The sequence below is a fragment of the Biomphalaria glabrata genome, chromosome 3 (genome assembly GCF_947242115.1).
Source record: "Biomphalaria glabrata chromosome 3, xgBioGlab47.1, whole genome shotgun sequence".
NCBI lineage: Eukaryota > Metazoa > Mollusca > Gastropoda > Planorbidae > Biomphalaria > Biomphalaria glabrata.
The window spans coordinates 49,199,243-49,223,655 of record NC_074713.1 but is presented as its reverse complement, the minus strand read 5'-3'; the positions used below and the strand labels follow the sequence as shown (position 1 = coordinate 49,223,655).

The 24,413-nt window shown below is 37.5% G+C and overlaps 2 protein-coding genes across 6 annotated transcripts in view; both read left to right on the top strand.

The window, feature by feature from the left end:
* Positions 1-5,041, top strand: part of LOC106051983 (protein mono-ADP-ribosyltransferase PARP14-like) — a 47,604-nt gene extending 42,563 nt beyond the window's left edge. For all 4 annotated transcript variants that reach the window (XM_056022449.1, XM_056022451.1, XM_056022450.1 and 1 more), the window contains one exon: positions 354-5,041. In XM_056022449.1, the coding sequence (XP_055878424.1) occupies positions 354-643 (290 nt within the window). In that variant the 3' untranslated portion in view covers positions 644-5,041. The remainder of the gene's footprint in view (positions 1-353) is intronic.
* Positions 5,042-6,337: 1,296 nt separating this feature from the next.
* Positions 6,338-24,413, top strand: part of LOC106051994 (protein mono-ADP-ribosyltransferase PARP14-like) — a 37,920-nt gene continuing 19,844 nt past the window's right edge. Inside the window, exons 1-9 of one of the 2 annotated variants that reach the window (XM_056022440.1) lie at positions 6,338-6,560; positions 9,603-9,782; positions 12,086-12,463; positions 14,603-14,791; positions 16,329-16,547; positions 17,605-17,789; positions 21,878-21,951; positions 22,676-22,848; positions 23,833-23,924. In XM_056022440.1, coding sequence (XP_055878415.1) covers positions 9,608-9,782; positions 12,086-12,463; positions 14,603-14,791; positions 16,329-16,547; positions 17,605-17,789; positions 21,878-21,951; positions 22,676-22,848; positions 23,833-23,924 — 1,485 coding nt within the window. In that variant the 5' untranslated portion in view covers positions 6,338-6,560; positions 9,603-9,607. Of the gene's footprint in view, positions 6,561-9,543; positions 9,783-12,085; positions 12,464-14,602; positions 14,792-16,328; positions 16,548-17,604; positions 17,790-21,877; positions 21,952-22,675; positions 22,849-23,832; positions 23,925-24,413 lie in introns of both variants that reach the window. The other variant, XM_056022441.1, reaches the window with a different exon arrangement.

Genomic DNA, 24,413 nt, shown 5'->3' with positions numbered 1-24,413 from the left:
ACTGTAAACAATCCTACCATCACAGTTCAAGCAAGGTGCTAGAAGAGGTGGAAAGCTAGAAAAAGTGGAAGCTTCTCTTATCTTGGCAGTATACTGGACAACCATGGAGGAACTGATGCAGATATTCAATAACATGCATTGGCAAAGCTCGAGCAGCCATCCGTCAGCTGAAAAAACAACCAAGGATCTGGAGAAATAAACCTGGAGGAAGCTTGTTGGTTAGCCATAACCTGGATGGACGCATAGGCAGTAAGAAAAACAAAGATTAATTCTAATTGTAATTGTGTAATTGTATTAATTAGTTTGGATCAGAAAACAATTGTAATATGATTTTTTTTAAATACTTTCTTCAGGTACAGCTTATGGTCAAGGAGTTTATTTTGCTAATGAATCCAGCTACTCAATACGATATGCTGAACCAGATCTTCGTGGCAATTGTTACATGTACAGAGCTAGAGTTTTGACTGGACAGTTCATCGCCACATCTCCAGACACCAAGTGTCCTCCCAAAAAGCCAGGAACCAACAGACCCTATGATTCTGGTGGTAATAAAAATCAAGGAATCTTTGTCATTTTTCATGACGCACAAATGTATCCAGAATATTTGATTACATATCAATGGCATCATCTGCGTAAGCTCTGAATGGAGAATGGTATATTCTATGTTGTTATTTTGTTGTATCATATTGATCCTGTAAGTTTTATGTAGGATAAACATTATAAGTTACTTTACTGTCACAGACAGAGTCACTGTTGCAGTTTGTCTATGGTGTTGTATTAATGAGAGTTGTAGGACAAAATTCATTCGCATAAATTTAAGTCTCTTCTGAGTGGATTGGTTGGGCTGAGCAAAAGTCTAATATAAATACAACATCTGGGGGAGGGGAGGAGAGAATATTAATAGTGCCTCCACTTAAGCCCACTTTCACACCCATCACATCAGGTCCTACCCTGGACATTGATGTGAAATAATAGGTACACTAACCTTGATATCATTATTGGCAATTGCCAACTAAAGTAATGATGAACTTGACCTTTTGAGTTACTCTTGCTTGTATTTGTTCTAGTATTCCTAATTGTGCTTATATATGTTTGGTAATCTAGTCTGTTTGTCCTGACCCGTCTGGGACTGTGTCATTGTGTTAACTATCTGTAGTGTTTGATTTAAGTAAAACCTTAATTATAAGGTAACCTGTGCATTGGCCAGCAAAAACATAGCCATTCAATGATAGCCCCTCTACCCTATAAACACCCTTTTGCATTTCAAGTGCCCAGCATAGGCCCTATATATACATATAGAGTGGACAGAGTAGACACGAAGAATCCATTTAGAGACTAAGTTCCAGATACATATACATCTAAGCTACAGCTTCATATAGTTTAACTTATCAATGAGCTTTTTACTTTGTTTAGTTTTATGCTAACTTGATAAAGTCATGGACGTTTCCAACATTAGAGACATTCGTCCAATAAATAATTATCCAGCTAAACTTGACTATATCATTTTTTTTATCAACATGTTACACTACGTTCCAGAAGTAGCATTAAGACCTTGCTCAAAACTTTTTGAGATTAGTTTGTCATTTTAGCTCTCGTGTTTATGTTTGTAATGGTATGTATCACAGTGCCTTGAGCCTACATTTTGTTTGTTAACAGCGCTATAAATTAAATTATTGTAATTAACTCTTGTTTGCAACGAATGGCTGTATCAAAGTATTGTAATGAAACCTCCAAACACTTTACGCCTAGGAGTCTGTAAAGTTCGAATTATTGTCATGCTTTTAATGCACTTTGAATGTAACATTGTTAATGTACAACAGAATGCAATATGAAAGAATGCTGTGAAATTGTACAAACAAAAATGTGTTGATGTACGGAGGCAGTATCACCATTTTTTGTTTCATCCTCTCTGTACTCTTTGAACACAATGGAAGGAACATAATGTTTTGGTATGTTTCCTTTTTGTCTTTTTTTTTTGTGCCATGTCCTCCATCCAGAAGGGAGGGATAATAATTATAATAATTATATTTTTCATATAGCGTTACTTTCATACTTATAGCATGCTCAGATCCAATCTCATTTGTGGACCAGTGTGTGTGTAGGGGGGTATCTTGGAGGTTTTCCGTGCTGCCTTTAGGCCGCTCAGTAAACACAACTCTGCTCGAGTCGGGTGTCGAACCTCGAGCCCCCTTCGTATTTAGCCAAGCCAAGTTCAAGCGTATTTGGCCTCTCAACTTCGATTGGCCTAAACTGTGTCTGTTTTTCACTTTTTTTTTTTTTTTTTTGAAATTGTAAATGTATTGTATGCGTCAATCATATTTTATTTTTCTGGTTTAAACACAAACTCAGTAGCGTAGCAAGGGAAGCCGGGGCCGAACTATAGGTATCAGCTAGCGTAAACCATTAACATGTCTTCCAATATTGAACCCGGTGCTTTAGTGCTTCCGGAGTGATGGGGGAGGAAGAAGAGACCGTGTCTGGTATTCTTTTCGACTGCCCCAGACTTGTTTCGTCTCGACAGGTCAGGAGAAACCAACAGGTCTGGGGAGCCCAACGTTGTGCCTTATGCAGAACAGTAGGGTCTTTGTCCAGGGCTTTTGGAAGAGACAAGTTCATTGAGTTTGATGGAGACCAGTCGTTATAGAAGAAGATGACTGTGCTTGAAATTAGCCGTGAACATCTCCAATCATCATCACCAATCGTTATGAAAGGCCTAAACACTGACCATCAACGTCACAACCTGTGAGCAGTTTAGACCAATAGCTCGTTGCCCCGTCGTACAGAGCACAGTAATCTCAGTTTTGTTTACATTTTGATGTTCAGTATAATGTTTGAGGCAATAATAAACGATAACGCTGTTAAAGAGAGACACAAAATACAAAATGGGTATTTATAAAGTAATGTAAGCCTAGGGAAATTTCAACAAAAGAAGTTCGAAACTCAAAAGAGTTTTAATATAAATAAACAATGTCAAGGACACGATATTAATTGATCAGTGTAGCCAACTAAATAGCGACTTTGTGTTACAAGCGAAATAGCTTAGCAATGGTTATTTCACAGTGCTATAAAGTGAATGGTGCATACCTTTTAGACTACATGAACAACTCTCTTATTTTGGACACTGGATACACCGAATAATAATATAAAGCAAAGTTTCCCCTTTCAGACCTTGCGATCTAATGGACAGATGATGTAAAGAGCATCTGTTTCTGTGGCCTACGATTAACGAGGGTGTCATGTGGCCAGCACAACGGCCAACCTCCTTTACTTTTCCCCCAACTAATGCCAGGTATCTATTAGATACATCGAATAGCTAGCTATTTATAATTTTCCGCCATAGATGGAAATCTCCAAAATTGCTTACATTTTTGTTTTCTTTCGTTAAGTGTAAAGTGGAGATTTTCCAAACTAAAGTTGTTTACAAACAATTGTTGCTCTCTAATTTGGAGATGGGCGGCGGAGTAATTCTTTTAGAAAATATCATTGATCACTGTCAGAGAGCACGTAATATTCAATTATTTTTTTTTTCTGAAGGCCACCAAAACCCTTGCTACGCCACTGCACAAACTCATTCATAAATAAATACGTTTTGTTGGTAATTTTTTACTACTAAATCTTTTTTTTCAATATTAGTTGTTTTTTTTTTTTACTATTTCACTAATATATGTTTGTATATTCAACGCTGTTCCAGCTATATAGCTGTGATTTTTCTTTTGCATTCCCGGCCATAGAAGGCTCAAAAGTAAAGTAGCAATCATACATAAAACACTGAACCATAATCTTCAAATACAAAAACAAAATTTAATAAAATACTCTGAAAGACACAAAGATAAAGGCACATTCCTCGTCCCATATGCTAGGACAAATTTGTACAAATACTCCTTCCCTAGTGCTATTAGAGCATGGAATGGGTTGCCTGAGCTAGCCAGGAAAACCAGTGACTTGGCTGAATTTAAGTCATTGGTTAATATGCATGACTAAATGCATGACGCGTAGGACGTGATCATCTTCTTTTTTGAAGTAACGTCTGTATTTTATAAGATAAGATGCACAGTGGACGAAAAGAGAGAAATAGAAAGTGAGAACATTTTTGTTTTACAAAGTGCAATCTGAAGTACATGTCGTACACGAAGCTTCACTAGGATGTCGAAAAGTAGCTTCGTCTGAGAAATATGATACACAAGTTTGACAGCCCGCAATTTACTGGCATCCATCCATCCCAGTGGCGCTACAGCCCGTGGAGGGCCCTAGCCTGCTCTAGCACATCTCTCCATTCTGATCTATCCTGGGCTTTACGTCTCCATGGAGGGCCCTAAGCCTGCTCTTGCACATATTTCCATTCTGATCTATCCTGGGCTTTACGTCTCCATGGAGGGCCCTAAGCCTGCTCTTGCACATATTTCCATTCTGATCTATCCTGGGCTTTACGTCTCCATGGAGGGCCCTGGCCTGCACTAGCACATCTCTCCATTCTGATCTATCCTGGGTTTTACGTCTCCATGGAGGGCCCTAAGCCTGCTCTTGCACATATTTCCATTCTGATCTATCCTGGGCTTAACGTCTCCATGGAGGGCCCTAGCCTGCTCTAGCACTTCTCTCCATTCCAATCTATCCTGGGCTTTACGTCTCCATGGCCGGACTTTGAGCTGTTGTAGATCTGCCTCTACGTCATCAAGCCTCTGTACTCGTGGTCTGCCTTTGGGTCGTCTGCCTTTTGGTTTTGCTGGTGAACAATCTTTGCTCCTCTGTTCTCTGGCATTCTTTCGAGGTGACCTGCCCAACGTAATCTGTTTCTTTTTATTTCCGCTAATATGGAGAGGTCTTCATAGAGCTGGTTGGTGGGAGTACTCCATCCGGTTTCCTCATGTATGTCACCATTAATTTTTCTAAGGATTTTCCTTTCCCAAGTATTTAGAAGATTTTTTTTTTGGTCAGAGTCCAGGTTTCACTTGAATACATAACTACTGGACTTATGATTGTTTTGGAGGTAGTTTTCTTTTGTTTTCTGGCATGTTTTATAAAATAAATAGTAAGCTTAGTCTTTGTTGTTGTTTTTTTTTTGTTTTGTTTTGTTCTCCTCTTAAAGGTTTTGTTCTCTATTGTCTTTTTGTGTTTTTCTAGAAAGCGCTAAAGATAAGGCCAAGTCCATTTTAACTTTGCGAGGCTTTTTTTTGGTCGTCGAACTACAGCACTATAGTTCCTGTACAGCTTCAACAATTAAAGACAACGCTAAGGCTTGATAACACCAAGATATCAGTCGTATTATAAAATAGGCTTAGGCTTATGTTATTTTGGATGAGTAATTAGAGACCATTACGTTAAATAAAATAATGGACACTCCCTCCTATACAATAAAATACAATCTAATTTTCAAGTACATTAAACATAAATGAACAGCGCAGTCCCTTATTTTCGTCGCATTTAATTCACTATTTTCTCTCATTTAAAAACTTGTGCTGCTGTTCATTTATGTTTAATATGTATGTATCATCATTTGTTTCAGCACCTAGCTTCACTTCTATATTTAATTTTCAAGTAGAATCTTTTTCTTTTTTTTTTTTAATTAGTGAACAGTCACAACTGACTGTATACAGTTATTTAGAACAGGTACACACTTCAACGGATAAAAACGTCCACCACCAGAGATTAGAGTCTAATACAACACAATCTAAAAGTATTTATCTGTACATAGTATATTCTAGACAATTTAAACAGTATTAAATAAAAACGAACGTAAAGTTGTATTTATAAAACTTCAAATGGGGAAAGATGTTTATTTGATATATTTTCAAGTTTCAACATCTGTCATATGAAGAGGAAATAGTTTTAATTTTTTAGAATTGAAAAAAATCGCCTTACATATTTAATTTTAAAAACAAAACTGTTTGCTTTCAAAATAAAAAAGTTGAATTTCTTTTGGAAACAATTATAAAATAAATCTAGAGGGAGGAGAAGGGCTACAAACGTTTCACGTCACTTCCTGGGTAACATGAATTAGACGTAGACGGATCAATGGGGACGCGGTGGTTGAGCGGTTAAGCACTTGGCTTCCTGAGGTCCTGGGTTGGAATCTTGGCGAAGACTTGCATTTCGGGATTTTCAGGGTGCTCCTGAGTCAATCCAACTCTAATGGGTTCCTGGCTTTAGCTGGAGAAAGTCAAGGCGATTGGTTGTTGTGCTGGTCACATCATCACATGACATCCTGCTCGTTAACTGTTGGCCAAAAGAAACAGACGTACATCATCATACGACAGGGGTGAACTGTTTCCTGTACTAGATAGTCAAAGATTTACTGCTTCTTGTCTCAAGTTGATAACACTTTTTTATTATCAGGAAGGAAATAAAAAAAAAAAAGAGTAGAAGCTTTGACAATGTTGTCGTCTGGTTTTACTATGAGATTGTCTCCTGCATTCTAGTCGTACTTTTTATATTACAAGTTTAGCGAGCTGAAAACAAAATGACAGATTTCAGTTCCATCATATGTTAGCCTTAAGAAACAAACAAATATCTTCGGAATTTACGTAAGCTTATTGGCTGGGCTGAGTACGTTGCTTGAGCAGGTATGAATAAACATTTTTATTAATGAATACAATATAATTATCTGATTACGTCTTCGTTTATCAATAGAGTTTAGTTGTGGGAGAATCCTTAACATAAACGTATAGATTTCCTAGCGCATTAATAACTGAAACCTGGTACCGGTACTTTCTAAAGCAGAATAGGAGTCTCTTAAGTATACAAAAAAAACAACCTACGCCAGGTTTTTCAGTTGTTGTTTTTGTTCATAAACACACACACACGCACAAATTGTTTAGCTTTAAGATAAGAAAAATTCATAAAACATGATCAAATACTTTATTCAATTCCTGTTATTAGCCTTATACACACTGAAAACGTTTAGGGTTATAACCCGTAAAGATACCTATATTAGCCTTATACACGCATACCTATATTAGCCTTATACACACTGAAAACGTTTAGGGTTATAACCCGTAAAGATACCTATATTAGCCTTATACACACTGAAAACGTTTAGGGTTATAACCCGTAAAGATACCTATATTAGCCTTATACACACTGAAAACGTTTAGGGTTATAACCCGTAAAGATACCTATATTAGCCTTATACACACTGAAAACGTTTAGGGTTATAACCCGTAAAGATACCTATATTAGCCTTATACACACTGAAAACGTTTAGGGTTATAACCCGTAAAGATACCTATATTAGCCTTATACACACTGAAAACGTTTAGGGTTATAACCCGTAAAGATACCTATATTAGCCTTATACACACTGAAAACGTTTAGGGTTATAACCCGTAAAGATACCTATATTAGCCTTATACACACTGAAAACGTTTAGGGTTATAACCCGTAAAGATACCTATATTAGCCTCATACACACTGAAAACGTTTAGGGTTATAACCCGTAAAGATACCTATATTAGCCTTATACACGCATACCTATATTAGCCTTATACACGCTGAAGACGTTTAGGGTTTTAACCCATAAAGATACCTATATTAGCCTTATACAAGCTGAAGACGTTTAGGGTTATAACCCCTAGAGATACCTATATTAGCCTTATACACGCTGAAGGCGTTTAGGGTTATAACCCCTAGAGATACCTATAATTACTTTGTAAACGTACACACATTCATGTATCTATTTCGTATTTTTTAAAAGAAGAAGAAAATGAAATATCTCATTCTTTGTTTTTGTATTCAGTGTCGACATTGACGGTGAAAAGATCTTAGTTGATCTACATTGTCTATTCATGGTACAAAAAAAAAATAACACTATGGTTTATTTGTAAGTTTTTGTCATCGAAATTTAGATCATTAGTAAGTCAGTTAGTGAGTTAGGGCTTTGAAAGAAAAACCGACTATGAAGATTTCAGCCTTCATATTTCTATAGTCCTAGATCTTGATGTAGGGCCTACATGTTTTTGTAAAACAGTTTCATTATTTAATTTAATTGTATACAAATCCTATCTGCATTCCTCGTTAATCTTCGGACTCGAAGACAAGCCTTATTATTATACAAATCATAAGTGTTCGCCACAAATTTGAGTGCGATACTTGCGCTCGAGAAATTGACGTTTAAATACTGCTTTTAGTTCTTGAGATAACTGACAGACGGACAGCACAAAAATTACCGGTATATTTGTTGTTTTTTTTTCACAACAATGTAGGTCAGGGCTACTAAAAAACAGTCACGATGTAGCCTACTACTAGACTCGAAGGCCAAAGCCCTTACGTCGCAATAGAAAAAAACAAACCTGAATGTCGCAAATGTTTAATCTGAATTCAAGTATCCGCTTTGCAGCAGAATCTAAAAATAGCTTGTGTCATAAATCTTTATATGAATTTAAGTACCCTCTTATCATTGTAAAAAAACAACAACATTAGGCATAAAGTAAAGTTCCACTTTCAGAACATGCAATTTATAGGACACATGGTGTAAAGGTCCACGGACTTAATTTACCCCAACTAATGTCAGATACCCATTAGAACTGGGCGCCCTTAAGATCTCGAAATTAAAAATCCCAGTCTTCACCAGGATTCGAACCTGGGACCTCTCGTTCGGAAGCCAAGCGCTTTGCCACTGCGCCTCCAAAAAAACAAACCACTTCAAGTAATATTATATTAAAGTTATTATTTTTTCTACAATTCCTCTATTCAGCTTGCAAACTCTTCGGCAAAAGCTTATCTTATATAATACAGACGTTACTTCAAAAAAGAAGATGATTATGTCCTACGCGACATGCATCTAGTCATGCATCTTAATCAATGACTTAAATTCTGCCAAGTCATTGGTTTTCCTGGCTGGTTCAGGCAACCCATTCCATGCTCTAATAGATGGTTCAGTGTTTTATTGTTATTTCTTAATTAAGTAGCCCTCATTGAACGAGTGCAAGTGCAGCAACTCAAGTTAGAATTAAATATAACAAGGAAAATATTCATAAATACTTTTTAAAAAAACGCTTATTACTGCTATTTATCTCAAGATGGCCGGCTTTAACTCCCTTTCTGTTATATAATACAAAATTAATTTATTACTACCAATAGATTAACTAATTATAATTTTTAAAAATTGATTCGTGTGTTGTCATCGACTAAAAATGATAATGCAAAATTTCAACTTGATCTGAGAATGGAAATGGGAGAAAAATGTGACAAATAAGGGGAATAAATCCATGGTTACATCTACATCTACCATTAAGTAGCATTTTCACCCTTATTCAATCGCAAACGAAATAATTAATTAGCAACACTTTATTAAATAATTGGTTAATTTTTGTTTATTGATTACTATTGATTCATTGTTTTTTCATGTACAATGAATAATCGTGCAAAGTTTCAACTTGATCCGAGAATGTGAAAAAATAAGAGAAAAAATTATTAGACTGACAGACCGATAGGCAGACAGACAGACAGATAGACGGACAATAGACAGACAGATTGACAAACAGACCGACAGACAGAGTGAGTTGATATAAGCTTTGTAAAAAATATACCATGATTTAATATTTCCAGTTGTGTTCAGTGTCTCTGAAATATTTAGATAAACTGCTTGAAGATTGATTTCCTTACAGAGGAAATGATGTCAGGGCCAACAAGAAAATTGAAAGCTGACGGCCTTCCTTCTGATATTACCCAAATAAGACTTAAAACATTTTTTAGCAACGAGAATAGCCAAGGTGGTGGACCAGTAGAAGATGTTCAAATCTCTGAAGACAGAACTAGTGCGATTATAACATTCAAAGAAGTTGAAGGTAAGTTATTGTTTTCTTTCTTCTTACTAGTGCTGCATCTAAAATATTGTTACAAATGAACAGTGATAGGCAGAGGTCAACATATGACCCCGGCGAGATGACACAGCAGCGATTGTTCTCTGGAATCTATACGTGTAAACAAAGACAGGAAGTGACGTGCCCTCACGTGTTGTTCCAGAGGACGAACAGATCTACGAAGGGGGCAGTGTTACAAATGAACAGTGACACGTAGTGACCTCGGCGAGATGACACTGCAGCAGGTGTTCTCTGGAATCGACATGTATTAACAACGACAGGATGTGATGTTTCCTCCCGTGTTGTTCCAGAGGATACTAGCAGTGTTTTTGCAATATTGGACAAGCGATTAGGGACTCTATATAAGCCAGAGAGTTAATGTGAAAGTCAGTCGTGAGTGAGCCGTTACAGTCGATACAGACGATGTAAGACGTGTGCGGCTCTAGTGGAAGAGAAATGTGTACGACTCGATGCAAGTTAACTAGGGTAGAGTTAACCGGAGTGGACTACTGTCGTTAAAGTCTATACAGCGAACTACAGTGGACTTGAGCCGTTACAGTCGATACAGTCGATGTAAGACGTGTGCGGCTCTGATTCGGTAGACTTGAGTACGACTTGGTTCAGCTTTGGGAGACCTGGAGCGACACTGGGAAGTGTGTCGTTGGTCTGTTCTGTGGAATACGGCTCGATGCAAGTTGAGAAGAGATTGCAACGAAGTGAAGAGATGAATTGCAACGAAGTATAGCTAACTGTAAACTGACAGATATTGTACAGTCTTCTACGCTACATGTTACAGTGACGAATTGTTAGAGTTAATAGTCATTAAAGTTATATGAAACTGAAAGTTGAGTCGTCAAGTTCTTTGCAGTGTTTTTATTTGTGTGCCTACTAATACATTTAGCCAGAAGATTCAGAAATACGTAACAATATACTTTGCAGCAATCTACAGTTGAAGGCCATCGACCTGTGCCTTGGCTGAGTATTAAGATAAGATATTGGCACCAAGCGAACTGCTCCATTAAGTGCTTGTCGTTGAATTGAAACATCGTCTGTAAGTGTCAGGGTCGAGCATCTGCCCATTTATGACCCTTGACCAACGGGAAGGATTTATCCAGAGGCTAGGAACAAGAGTTAGCTCTTCCCCAATCACTCCGGCTGGAGGTTCCCCCATCAACTAGATCATAATTTAATCACAGCCGTTATCGTGAGATATGGCTTTTTGACCCACATCTGGATTCTTTCTTCGCAGTCAAGGCCGAAGGCAGAGCCCACGAGGGGTTCCTACGTGTTCCTATAATGTACCGCGTAAGTTGAAACATCCAGGCGCTGGGGCTCTGTTCGTTAGGATTCTATAAGAACGACGCCACATATCACGCTTCAACCTCCAAAATAAATGAGGGTTGCATGTCGATGTGTCATACGCAGAACAGCCTGCCAATTCCAGACATCAGTCTGCGTCTCTTTCTGGGAGAGCTCTTTCCTGTAGCATTTTTTTTATCTAAGGTCGTCTTCAAGGCAGCGCTAATTTCATTTTGGCGCTGTTCTTGACGAGTTCAGAGTTACAGCGACACTTATAATCGAATTTTGTAGTCGGTGCTCTGACCTTGCCAGAAGTTTTAGTTAAATGCGTCACGACCAATTAACACAAAATCCTCATTTACTCCAAACAAAATTAGCGAGCCCGCTGAAGTTTGTAGCTAAAGTTTAGGCAATTTTCTTGAAGCTGAAGTTACTCCAATACCTGTATAGCCAAAATTTATTAAGATGAATTATTTTTACAAAGAGCACATTTCTTCCTAATTGGTGTATTTCTTTAGGACAGTTTCCATTAGCAAGACATTGATTCTTGTATGCTTCATCCTTTTAGGGTTTTCACACTTAAAGATTATAAAGCAACATAAGGCTTATAGCCTATATTTCTTATGAAGAAAAAGTCTACTGTATGCATGTGTATGGTTATCGATACATTATCAAATTTAACATATTGATTTTGAGGACAGTTAGGCCTATAATTGGATGCCCAACATATGATATACACTTTTTGGCCAAATTATATACAAATGCCCGGGCCGATTTTGACACCCAGTCCGCCCCTGTAACCGCTTGAAAATCTTTCAATCTTAAAACAGTATAAACTTAAGGGCGAAAAGATAATAATGTATTGTCATGTCGATGTATCAAGAAAACATTCCTATTATTGTTTACCGTTTACCAAGCTTAATTACAACAATTTCTGATTCCTCATTTCATCTAACAAAAAAATACATTCTCTTTGTCCATTTCAACAGCCGTTGAGCGCATAATAAAAAGAAAAGATACAGTGAGCATGTCCAGTGTTTTTGTCAAAGTTAGTCCTTGTTTCGATGAGATCCCAAATGACGGAAAAGACAATTTGGCAGATGAAATAAAAGCTATCAAAAGTAAATCAATGGAGCTAGAAATGTCTGACGAAGCCAACAATAAAACAACCCTGACAAAGATAGATACAAAAGGACCAGATTTAAGCGCTAAAGATTTAAGCTCTAAAGATTTAAGCCTTGAAAATTGCCATAAGCCACAATCGAGCTCTACAAATCTAAACTCTGATTTAAGCTCTGGGGATTGCCAAGATGACCACACAATGTCATTAGATGGACATGTAGTAGCAGACGACAAGATCAATAAAGGTAATCCTTCATTCTAATAATAAGGTAAAACTGTTTAACTTAGTGGTACTGTCGGAGGGGTGGGGGGACTATGAAAACGTTATTGCGATTCTGACAACACTATTGCAGGAAGGGCTAACACCATCTACTGAGCAGGCTAAAAAAAATAGCAATGGTTTGAGTGCTGGGACAAGTCCCAAAAAGCCCGCGGAGTCTCTGAGCGCATGAGGCGCACTGACCGCACTTTCGCGTGGTGGAGGCTGTCCAGGCCTAAGCAAGCTATTATAGCACAGTGCAAGACAGAACACTGTCCTGTTGGCTCATATTTCTCGCGGACATGGCCAAATTAATAGTCACGGTGCCACGCTGCAAGAAGAAGAGGAAACCGTGCCTCAAATTCTGACTGCCCCAGACTTGCTCCGTCTCGACAGGTCTTGGAAACCATACATTCTCGACCTGTATGGTGACATGTATGCACTACGCAAAACAGCATGGTTTCTCTCCATGGATTTTGCAAGAGAGGATTTGAGCCTCTCAAGCCCTCACTGAAACAGAGTTTCTTGTTGATGATTACGATTCCAAGGTGCACTTCAATAAGAAGACGAAAGGATAATGTTTTAGACAGCTCTATCATCTGTAAATCATTTATAATATTTATACAGATATAACCTGAGCCGTCCGCAACAGTCTATAGCCTCTTTTTTAGTTGTCCCTATACTGTTCATGTTTTTTTTTTTAAATGAAGAAGTTCAAAGATCTGAATACTCTCCAACCCACAAAGGTCGAAAAAGGAGTAAAGTGGATCAGCAGGGAATATTGAGAACGATCCTATGAATAACATATCGAGATCATGTGACCAACAGAGAAATGTTCTCCGCCCGATGACCGAACGTGTCATGGTAGTGAGGCCCTACTATAGTCGATTTGCTGTAAACATCTTGATTATCCTTCGCGTTTTTTTGTTTGTTTGTTTTTTTTGGAAATTCGCTATATGCAACACGGGATAGAACTATTGACATTGTCGAGCAGGAGGGATGTCTGACTATGGTCGTCAGTCAGTGACAATGGTCAAGGTGCCTCCTTTCCGCCTGCTGCAGGATGAGTTTCAATTTCGTTGGGGTGGGGGGAGGGGGCTTGTACATTTGCAAAATCAACTTTTCTTTTTCCTACATCCACTAGCAGTCGCTCAGTTGATACTTGCTTTAAGTTATACGTAATAAAAAAATTTAATTTACATTCCAGATCAAATAACTTTTTAGTACTTTGTCACGGTTTAACCAGCTGCATTTAACAATGACATAGAATGTCATCATATTCGGTTTCTATTTCTGTCAAAAAAATATATTTTTAAAAAATCTGTTGTTCAGCGCATGTGCTTTTATGATTTAAAAAAACAACAACCTTTTTTACACTGTGCGCCGACGTTTCGATGGGCGCGTCCAGCGGGCCGTATTTTGGGCAGCACTGCGTTATGAGATTTAAGGGACATAATTTAGGTAAGACGAAACCTGCTAATCGAAGTCAAAAAATGAAATGGGGGGTCAAAAAGAAGAAAACGATGTCAGTCCACTTCTACCATGGCATCACACTTTTATTGAAGATCTAAAATCCGTAGACACTGGGATGAAGCTGTGGAAGTTGCTTGTGACTGATCTCTTTGGAGAAAACTTGTCGCCCTATTTGAACTGGGAAGAAGCTGTGACAGTTGCTTGTGACTTATCTCTTTGGAGAAAACTTGTCGCCCTATGTGAACTAGGAAGAAGCTGTGACAGTTGCTTGTGACTGATATCTTTGGAGAAAACTTGTCGCCCTATGTGACGAGCTTGTTGGGAGGATATAATCCATTTCTCTGTGTGTTGGGTGGTTGCCTGACCGTGGATTGTCGTTCAGTCGTCCTCGACTGTCCAGGGTTCATAACATGCAGCTGCCATTCCCTGTCTTCCTGCGGGAGGTTTGGACTAGGAAGTAGATTACCTTCAACTCTGAAGGAACATCCGAGACATTTAACGCAATAAAACAAACATAATAAAGATGTCTAGTTACAAAGACATCTCTGTGTGTTGTTCTAGTATTTGTGAAAAACGTTGTTTGTTTAGCCTCGATCTTTGGTCTACTTAATTTATAACATTTCATAACACTTTTTTCTAAATAAATGAACAGATACAGAAATGACATCGAAAGATGAGCTTCCGGTGTATTCAAATTTAATATATCTCCAAGGTGATCTTGGAAACCTTGAAAAGTTAGCCGAAGAGATCACTGCCCTAACTGGACTCCATGTGGATGACATCATTCAGCAAGATCTGCCAGATAGGTGCATTGTCGCTTTTATGGCCGACTTTAACTTGGGTAAACAAACATTAATTTAAATAATAGCTATTAGATATTGCAACACGAACAGAAATAATCTAAAAACTCTTTTTTTTTTCAATATCTTAATTACACATTTTAAAAGTTATTTGGTAAATGTATATTTTTTTCTTTTTTATTTAAACCTGAGTGTATTTCACAAATTAAATTGTATCTATTTGGTGAAGAAGTGCCAGAAAGGATATAAAAGAAAAGGTTGAATTAAATCATCAAAGCAGCGTGCAATGAGAACGTCTTATCTAAAGGGTACCAGTGATCGAAAACTGCGGCCCGCGAGCCGCATGAGACTCTTGGACGCCTTGGCAGCGGATCTTCCACGAAATGTATACTACTAGTATGAAATATTATTTATTAATTTGTTGGAGACAAGTATACATTCAACAATACGCAAACAACTGCCATTAGCGTCAATTCGGAAATCGATACATTATTATCAAATACGAGTGCACCTCTCGCCCCCATAGCAACATTTAAAGTTACTTGGGGTAACTCTAGTCCGACTTGCAGAAATAAAAGAGTAATCTTTCCATGACTTTTGCGTGGTGTCCCGCATGGTTGGGCGACGACGAGAATTATATATATATATAAATATATATATATATATATATATAGGCCTATATATATATATAGATAGATAGATAGATAGATAGATAGATAGATAGATAGATAGATAGATAGATAGATAGATAGAAACAGACATCATGTAAGCACTGTTATCTACTTGGTTCTGGATTCGTCCTCCGCTCCATGTACTTTCCCCTTAGTAAAACCTTATTTAGTGCTTGTAGATCTATGCGAATTCTATTTATTTTTCATTATTTAACTATCGTCACCTGACTCACACAGTCTTAGGCTCTATCAATGGTTCTAATGTTCCTCTCTGAACTAGGGTCTTTAACTCCTCACTCTTTCTTGTAAAGCAATAGGGTTCTTTCTACACGACAGAACCTTGGACTTAATGCTGCAATCAACTGTTTTTTAAAGGAAACTTCTCCTAAATCACCCAAATCACAAGTAAACATTCAATACAGTCTTCATCTTGGTTATTCACTACCGATGCAATGAATCTAGCTTTGACGTTGATTAGTTTTATTCTTGTTAATTTTCCACGTCCCAAAAGGCATGCTAGATTGTTCTGTACAACAAAATATTTCATCTTTAAATATTTGTTTTGTTCTCTCATTTATCGTTGTTAGAGTGGCTTACCCAGTTGACGACAAAATAAGTAGAATCTTATCTTATTATTGAGTACCTGTATAATATCCCTTTTGCATATAGCCGCCCCCATGCAAAGGTAAATGATATGAAAAGGAACATTGAAAAAAAAAAACAAGGAAAATAATTCATTTCTGTTTTGCCAGTTATGTGTTGTGATATTTATCATAAATCTATGTTTAATAGAATTGTTATAAAATTATGAAAAATTATAATAGGATTAATTAGTTTACTATTTTATATGAACATAAAGTAGCCTTAGAATTAATTGTTTAAGCAATTATATTATTTTTTTTAATAGAAGAGATACTTATGGAAGGCAATGGATTAACTTTGGGCTCAAAACAGTTGATTGCAAAGCCTGTGTTTAATACTAACAGCATTCTTGTGAATGGACTCTCTGAAAAAGTTACCGTGTCGTCATTGAAAAACAAAGTACTCAGTTGGGGCGGTCAAATGAAGTCTTTGGAAGAGATCAATCAAGACAAGCAAGCTGTTGTTTACTTTGAACGCACTATAGGTTAGTGCAGAGTGTAATACCAATTCTAAAAAGTATAAATGAATCTTCTAATCCTGTTATAATTACGCCCGATGTGTAATCATTGTTAATCTACTCGTGCGTGTGAATAGTAAAGTTTCCCTTTCAGACCTTGCCACTTATGGGGCAGATGATAAAAAGGTCATCTGTTTGTATGACCAACGAGCAGAGTGCCATGTGGTCAGCACAACGGCTTATCGATTTACTTTCCACAACTTAAGTCAGTTACCCATTAGAGTTGGGTGGACTCAAGGCTCCCTAAATATCCAAGAATTCCATATCCCACCCTTCAGCCAGGACCCCGAGTTCGTTAATATACACTTAATATTCTCTTAAACCTCTAAGAAAATTCGTTTCATGCTCTAATGGCTATGGGGAAGAAGGATCACTAATACGATTTTGTCCTAACAAATAATATAAGGCCTAGGAAATGCCCTCTTTATCTTTGAGTCTTTATGACTTTTTATTGTGTTATTGTATTTTGGAAGAGATGATTTAGTTGTTTTTTTTATTACTTATAGTAACTTTACTTTTAAATACGTGTTTTTTTTAATGCTATATAAATTGATGAAGTATGTGCTTTTGGTAAAAGAACTGCCATAATGGCTCATGTTTACATTTTCTTATTTTATACTCTGTTTCTGGTCTTTATTTTCAAAACCTCTTCAAGTGTATCATATACAGATCATTTAGGCATACTTCTTAAATATTTACTAGCAGCAGTTCATTGTCACAATAAAATGTTATCTCAATATGTATTTTTAGGAATAGTGTATATATATTTATATACGGGGACCGGGGTTCGAATCCTGGTGAAGACTGAGATTTTTAATTTCGGGATCTTCGGGCGCCTCTGAGTCCACCCAGCTCTAGAGGGTACCTGACATTAGTTAGGGAAAAGTAAATGCGGTTGGTCGTTGTGCTGGCCCCATGACACCCTTGTTAACCGTAGGTCACAGAAACAGATGACCTTTACATCATCTGCCCTATAGATCACAAGGTCTGAAAGGGGAACTTTACTTTACTACTTATATTTCAGACGCTGATGACATTCTTTTCCTGAAACAAGAATTGGAAATAGATGGTGAAACATTGTTTCTCTCTAAATATTTCCCTTGCCTGTCAGAAGTTAAATTTGAAGCTAAAGATGGGTTCACTCCAGAGATACCTTTTGCGATTTCTGTCCAAAAAAACTTACTAAGTCAAATTGAAACTAAAAATAAGGTAAGAAAAACAGTATCGTATTCATGCACAATTTCAATTTAGAAATATTGGTATTTTCAAGTGTTTCATTCTGTGTTCTTTTCTGGGCTTAATGCTGCTATCAATTTTTAGCGGCCCCCGAAAGGGGAAAAGACGCTATTAGTTTTGTGCGAAATGTCTGTCCGTCCGTCCCGTTTAAATCTCGTAAACTAGAAAAGATATTGAAAATCCGACATCACAATATTTTAGACCATTCAAAGTTCTGATGCAATGGCTACTTTTTTTGGTGCTGAAAGCGAAAAAAATCTAATTTTTAAAATCAGTTATGCAAGCAGTTTTTTATAGAGAAAAAGCTAATTAGTATGCATTATAAGTGAGACCTAAGTTAAAACGAATAGTAATCTTGTAAACGTCATTTTCGTGAACATTTTTTTTAATGCGGAAATTATTATTATTTTTTTTTTTGCATTCGAATAAGAGATTGATCCTTTTCAAAACAATTACATCTATTATAAGACTTCAGTTAGGCCAGGAGAGGCGCGGTAGCTGAGCGGTAAAGCGCTTGGCTTCCGAACCGGTGGCCCCGGGTTCGAATCCTGGTGAAGACTGGGATTTTCAACTTTGGAATCCTTAGGCGCCTCTGAGTCCACCCAGCTCCAATGGGTACCTGATACTAGTTGGGGAAAAGTAAAGGCGGTTGGTTGTTGTGCTGGCTACATGACACCCTCGTTAACCGTAGGCCATAAAACAGATGAACTTTGCATCATCTGCCCTACAGACCACAAGGTCTGAAAGGGGAACTAGTTAGGCCAGGTTCACGTCTAACTTTGCATTCACTTGCACCTATCCTTTGATCTGCTGTACCGTTGGGGCACTACACAAGATCTGTCAACCTTCTTTCTCCATTCTTATCTCTCATTTGTCTTTGATATAATTTCATTTGGATGTTCTTTCTGAAAATATTAAAGCCTGCCAGGGTGGACCACTTCGGGGGCCGATTTTGAGTTTGTGTTTCCACACAAACTGTCTTTGTAATCTTGTTTTAAATTGGAAACTTCTCTTACACCAGCCAAATCACAAGTAAACCTTCTACTACAGTGTTCATCATCGTTATTCACTGCTAATCAGTGGCGTAACTAAGGGGAGGGGTGGGGGGAGAATTTTAAGATCCCCCCGGGCCCCCTTCTAGGGGGGGGCCCCAAATGGGTGTCCGAAATTTATTTCTAAATACATAAATTAATATATTTGATTGACAAATAGTGTCAACGGGTGTCTTTTTTTTTTTTCAACTTTTATGGATTAAATTTATAACAAAGACTAAACCTAAATCTAGGTCTATCAGTACGTTGACTTTGTTGACATTTTAAAAATATTTTTTCCCACAGAGATCAAAGTTTTTTTTTAAAGTAGTTTTACACATTTTAAACTTTGTTGCCACGAATAAAACTGCATGATATACAGTGAATTCCAGGTATCTTGTTACCTTAACTAATAATAGATCTAAATGGCGAGTATTTTATGGCTACACTAATTAACCTTGAAGCAAAATTTACAGAATCGAGTATAACAGATCCAAAAGTTATTCTTAATAATGCTAGAATAGTCCATTATTCGGGTTTGGCGTGTATAATTTTAGAATTAAACTTCACAATCGAGTTATTACCCCTCTATTCATCTTTCCTCATGGATATGAAGAGAGTTAGAAAATATGATGTTTACGTCATTTGTGATCATATTCAAGTATTTTTAGATTAAAACCTGAGAGTGTCTTATTATTTGTGAAGAGTCTTGTGTCGTTACACGGATTTCGCGGGGCCAAGTTTGGGTAGGGAAGCGTATAATAAGTGAAATTTAAGAGTTTGTATTAGAGAATAAATTCGTCTATGCATTTTATTCATTCTTTACTATTCTTTAGTCAAAAAGCGTTGATTTCTTCTGTATGTTTTTCCATCGTTTGTCTTTATGATGTAAGATCTGAGTGCTGAATGTTTTTTTATTACAACTGCTTTCTGCCATGTTTGTCCTAGACGAACTCTCCGACAGAATAATCTTTAGGTAGTCTTGCTTTTGCATCATATTTCACTTTGCTTTTCATCTATCGTTCGTTGAGTAATGTCTCTGCATTTTCAGCTACCGATGGTTTCAATAGTTTGGAATCAGTTGGAATGATTCCCTGAGTCTTCTACTCGTCAGCAGTTGTGATGGTGAATACGGCAGTCCGCTTATCGAAGTATTTCTATACTCGAGCAAAACGAGATACGGATTTTTCCCACTTTTGTATGCTTTGAATACTTTTGCTTTCGCACAAAACATAAACAACCAACAATGATGTAATATCATATAATATTAGTACAGAATCTTCTTCATGCAGTGGAAAATTTTTTGCCTATCTGGAATTCTGGTCAAAGCTCCTGCGCCCAATTAATATAGTTCAGAAAAAAACTACAAAAGTCTGGACAGCACATACGGGAAGCTGCTAAAGAAATTAGTACCCTTTCATGCTTTCTGCAAAATGATGAGAAACTGACAAAAACCCAATCCATCGAAAAAGCAAAAGAAGGTAGTGAATACTATGGATTCCCTGTAATAAAAACAACCAGAAGAAAGAAAAGACTTGATGGGAAGTTGAGTTCTAATGTAGGACTTTCAATAGAACTGCAATTCAAACGTGTTGCGACAGAAGTACTGGACAGATTTCATATGGAGATGAAGGGCAGATTCCAAAGGCTGGAAAGAAAATGGATACCTTTGGGTTTCTTCTTGAACCAAGACACCTGTTAGATGAAGATACGCTTATGACAAACTGTGCTACTTTTCCTGTTTGTATGATGAAATAAATGGCAAATCGCTTTTTCAATGATGTCATTGATGCACGAGCACTTTTCATCAACAAACCAGTAATACAATCACCAATAGACATATTGAGGAAACAGGCTTCATATGGTAATTACGTGTGCTCAAACCTTGCAACCCCCTCCGAATACCGCTAACTCAGGCCACTTCCATTACGTCATGTGAGAGATCATTCTCAAAGCTCAAGTTCATCAAAAACTATCTCAGGAGCACAATGACGCAAGAAAGGCTTATCGTGGCTTTAATGTCTGTGAAGTCAGAAAAGTATCGATGAAGATGATGTTATAGATTTCTTTGCTGCACAGATTGCACGATATCAATTGAGATTTGTCACTTGTGCATTATTTAACTAATAAACAACGGTATTTAAAAGAGTCTTAATGATTAATTTTTGTTAAGTTTACTAATATACTGAACCAATTTGATTTTGGGCTTATATATTTTTGCGTACATTATTTCATGTCATATGTCGAATGTGAAAATGCAAGGGGCCCCCAAAGAGGTCAATCCCCCCCCCGGGCCCCCAAATCCCAGTTACGCCCCTGCTGCTAATGCAATAAAACTATCTTTATTGGCGTTGATTAGTTTCATACTTGTTAATGTTCCATGGCCCAGAAGGCAAGCTAGATTGGTCTGAACTACAATGTAATCTATCATAAATATTTCTTTCGTTCTCTCTTTTCTGGAAGAAATCGCAAAGACATCCTTTATGCTCAATTCGTAGTCGATGATTATAACTTCTGTCATCCAAGGGGGGGGGGGCTCTGCATTTCTGTGTATTTAAGTGTGGCTGGTTGAGCCGAAAGGTTTGGCTATAAACTGGAAATGTTGTAGCTGAACTAGTTATGAGGCTATTTGTTTCTTTTTGGTTTGTTCGTGACAGACAATCGAGCATATCTATTTTAAAATAACAAACAAACAAAAATATATAACAATTATTGACATTCAAGTACCGCTGTCTCACAGCATTGAAAACCTTGACAAAGAAAAAGAAAATAAAAAACGTACGCTAGTATAACAATAATGAATAAATGTGATATCTACAATTCTACAGGAGTGGTGACATATCATCTCAACGGCATCTCTGAGGACCTAGACATTTCATTGTCAATGCCATTGAGGGCGGTGTTACTGTAGAACTGCCATATCATTCAAAATTCCACAGTGGCTATCATTAAGGGAGGCTACAATTATTTATTTATTTCATTGTTGTGTAAATCTAATGTTACAGTATTTTTTTTTTCTGTTCGCCTCAGAATAAGCAGATTTATCATGGACGGGTTAGAAAAGTGATCTCCCTTTACAGTGACTGCGAAGCTATTTCGTCAAGGTAGGCTAACATGATAAAGTGCAGTAGTGTCTGTAGAGAGCATTCTTGCATTTAGTGGACTGGCTTAAGAACACGTTCCCCGGCTCTGAAACTTTAATTTTGTTCTTTCTACATTTTATTTTGTCCGAAGATTAATGAGGAATGCACTATTTCCCGTGGTTACACAGTCCTTGCTGTGACCTACATATTTTGCAGCATCCAGGGCAAGAATAACCATTGTCCTCCAACGGTCGATTAAGATTTCTATTTTCGCCGTCTTCGCCTGTCCTCGGCAGCGGGTTTTCGTTTGGTCTCACATGTGTATCCCTTTGTAATTAACTTCCAGCTGTCTCATTCTGAAGCCTCATGCAACCAGGTGCTCTTTTCTATGTCAGCTAAGGCAAGTTGGTGCCTAAGCTGGTCTTTGAAGCGAACGAACATATGAGCGCCACTAACCAATAGGGGCATCCTACGAGTTTGAGAAACAAACTGGTTCCCCAACACTTTTTTTTTGCGTGGGAGCCAATTCAATTTCAGTCACATGCAGGCTATCACAGGCCATTTCACTGATACTTAATATGACTGTAGGCAGACGTTTCCATGGGCCACATAGCACCGAATCATGGGCAGGATACGGGCCGTAGTTTAGGTCTGATATAACACAAACTACATTCATTGCCATTTTTTCTCTATTAAAATATTGAAGATCAACATTTTGTTATTAAATGTGTTTTATTGTATACAGAGAACAGTTAAATGTATCTGGAGTGACTATCAAGAACTTTGGGATACTCGAGTTTCTTCAAAGAGCTGATGGACAGGAGCTAATTGGACGTATTCAAGAAAAACACGGCTGCATTGTTAAAGTGGTGCCGAATCCCAAGATGAACTTAAGTCTAGGAGGACCAGGTAGAGAAGGTTGTGAGGTTTACTATATCAATATAACGAATCGTTGCTAATTAGATTTATAATGACCTGCATTGCTTTACGCTTGGGGTTAGTCAATTTTCCTTCCGCAGTTTTAGACGTTGTCTTTATGTTGCAACGATCTATATTCTAGTGAATGTGCACAACTTCGAATTATAATGCCCTTTAAAAAAAACTTTACAATTATCTACCAGAAAACATCTACAAGGCGTGCAAGACTTGGACCATCTTTTAGTGTACAAACTCTAAGTGACCTATATTCCCATGAGGGACGTTATCCTATTCCGCTCACGAGTACCTAAATACTCAGGTCATTTCAACAATCATAGCACGTTTCCATGTAGACTCTGCTTACAAATTATGAGCTTGATGCTATTATTGATTCTAAAGTTAAAGGCATTGTCTTCAGTACCGAAGATTTATTATGAGTGCAGTATTTCACATAACCACGCAAACCCAGTTGCGACCTTCACACACACACAAAAAGTAAAGTTCCCCTTTCAGACATTGCAATATTTAGGGCAGATGATATTGAGGTCATCTTTTTCTTTAGCCAACAGTTAACGAACAGGGTGTCATGTGACCAGTACACTAGTACAAGGACCAACCACCTTTACTTTCTCAGACTAAATTTGGGTACCCTTTAGAGTTGGGTAAACCCTAAAAATCTCGAAATTCAAAATCCATATCTTCATCGGGATTCAAACCCAGCACCCCAGGTTTCGGAAGCCGAGTGCTTAACCACTCAGCCCCCTACAACACAAAAAAAAGCTACCTATAAATAAATGAATAAAACAATTCAAAAGATCCTCGTATTCAATCCAGCTCCAATGATGCCTTCACTTGAGCTTCTGAGAAGAAGGATAAATATACGTTACTAACAAAAGGTTATACTTGGACGAACATTTAATGACCAATTACAAAATTTAGTCAAATAAGTTTTTTAATACTTAGACTTATGTGATTATTTTAAAGGTGACTCTCTTAAGATGACCACGACTGAAAATAGTTGGAAAATCAGACATCTTAAAATCAACTTAATCATAGGAGAAATTGAAAAACAAACTGTGAGTATCGTGTATTTATGTCTTGTAATGTAAATTACAATAGCATTTACATTGGTGTCAACATGTCTTTACTGTAGTTAGACTGAAGTTGGGCATTTATGTATTTGTCAGGAATTAGCTTGCGGTAAAATCCTTACTTACATTTCTTGTATCAAATCAGCCAGAGTAGTACGGAGACTTACCGATAGAAGAGGCACTCGGCGTCGCAGATAACATTCGCCGATTTATAGGTGATGTCATTTTTATGCAGTGGGCGCCCTCACATTGGGTCGTGATGGTCAATGAGGCGGCTGATGTCCTGGTAAGGGAGGGCGCACTGGCTGCTTTGGATCTCGAAGCAAGAGGCATTTTACAGACAACGGCTGAAAATCCGAGCACTAATTCATGAGAAGTGGTTCAAATCTTTGGGAGGAACCCAACAGTGCACGTGGTGTCAGACATCATATATACGTCACCCAGATCGCGACCATCCATGCTGGCGGTTGAGAA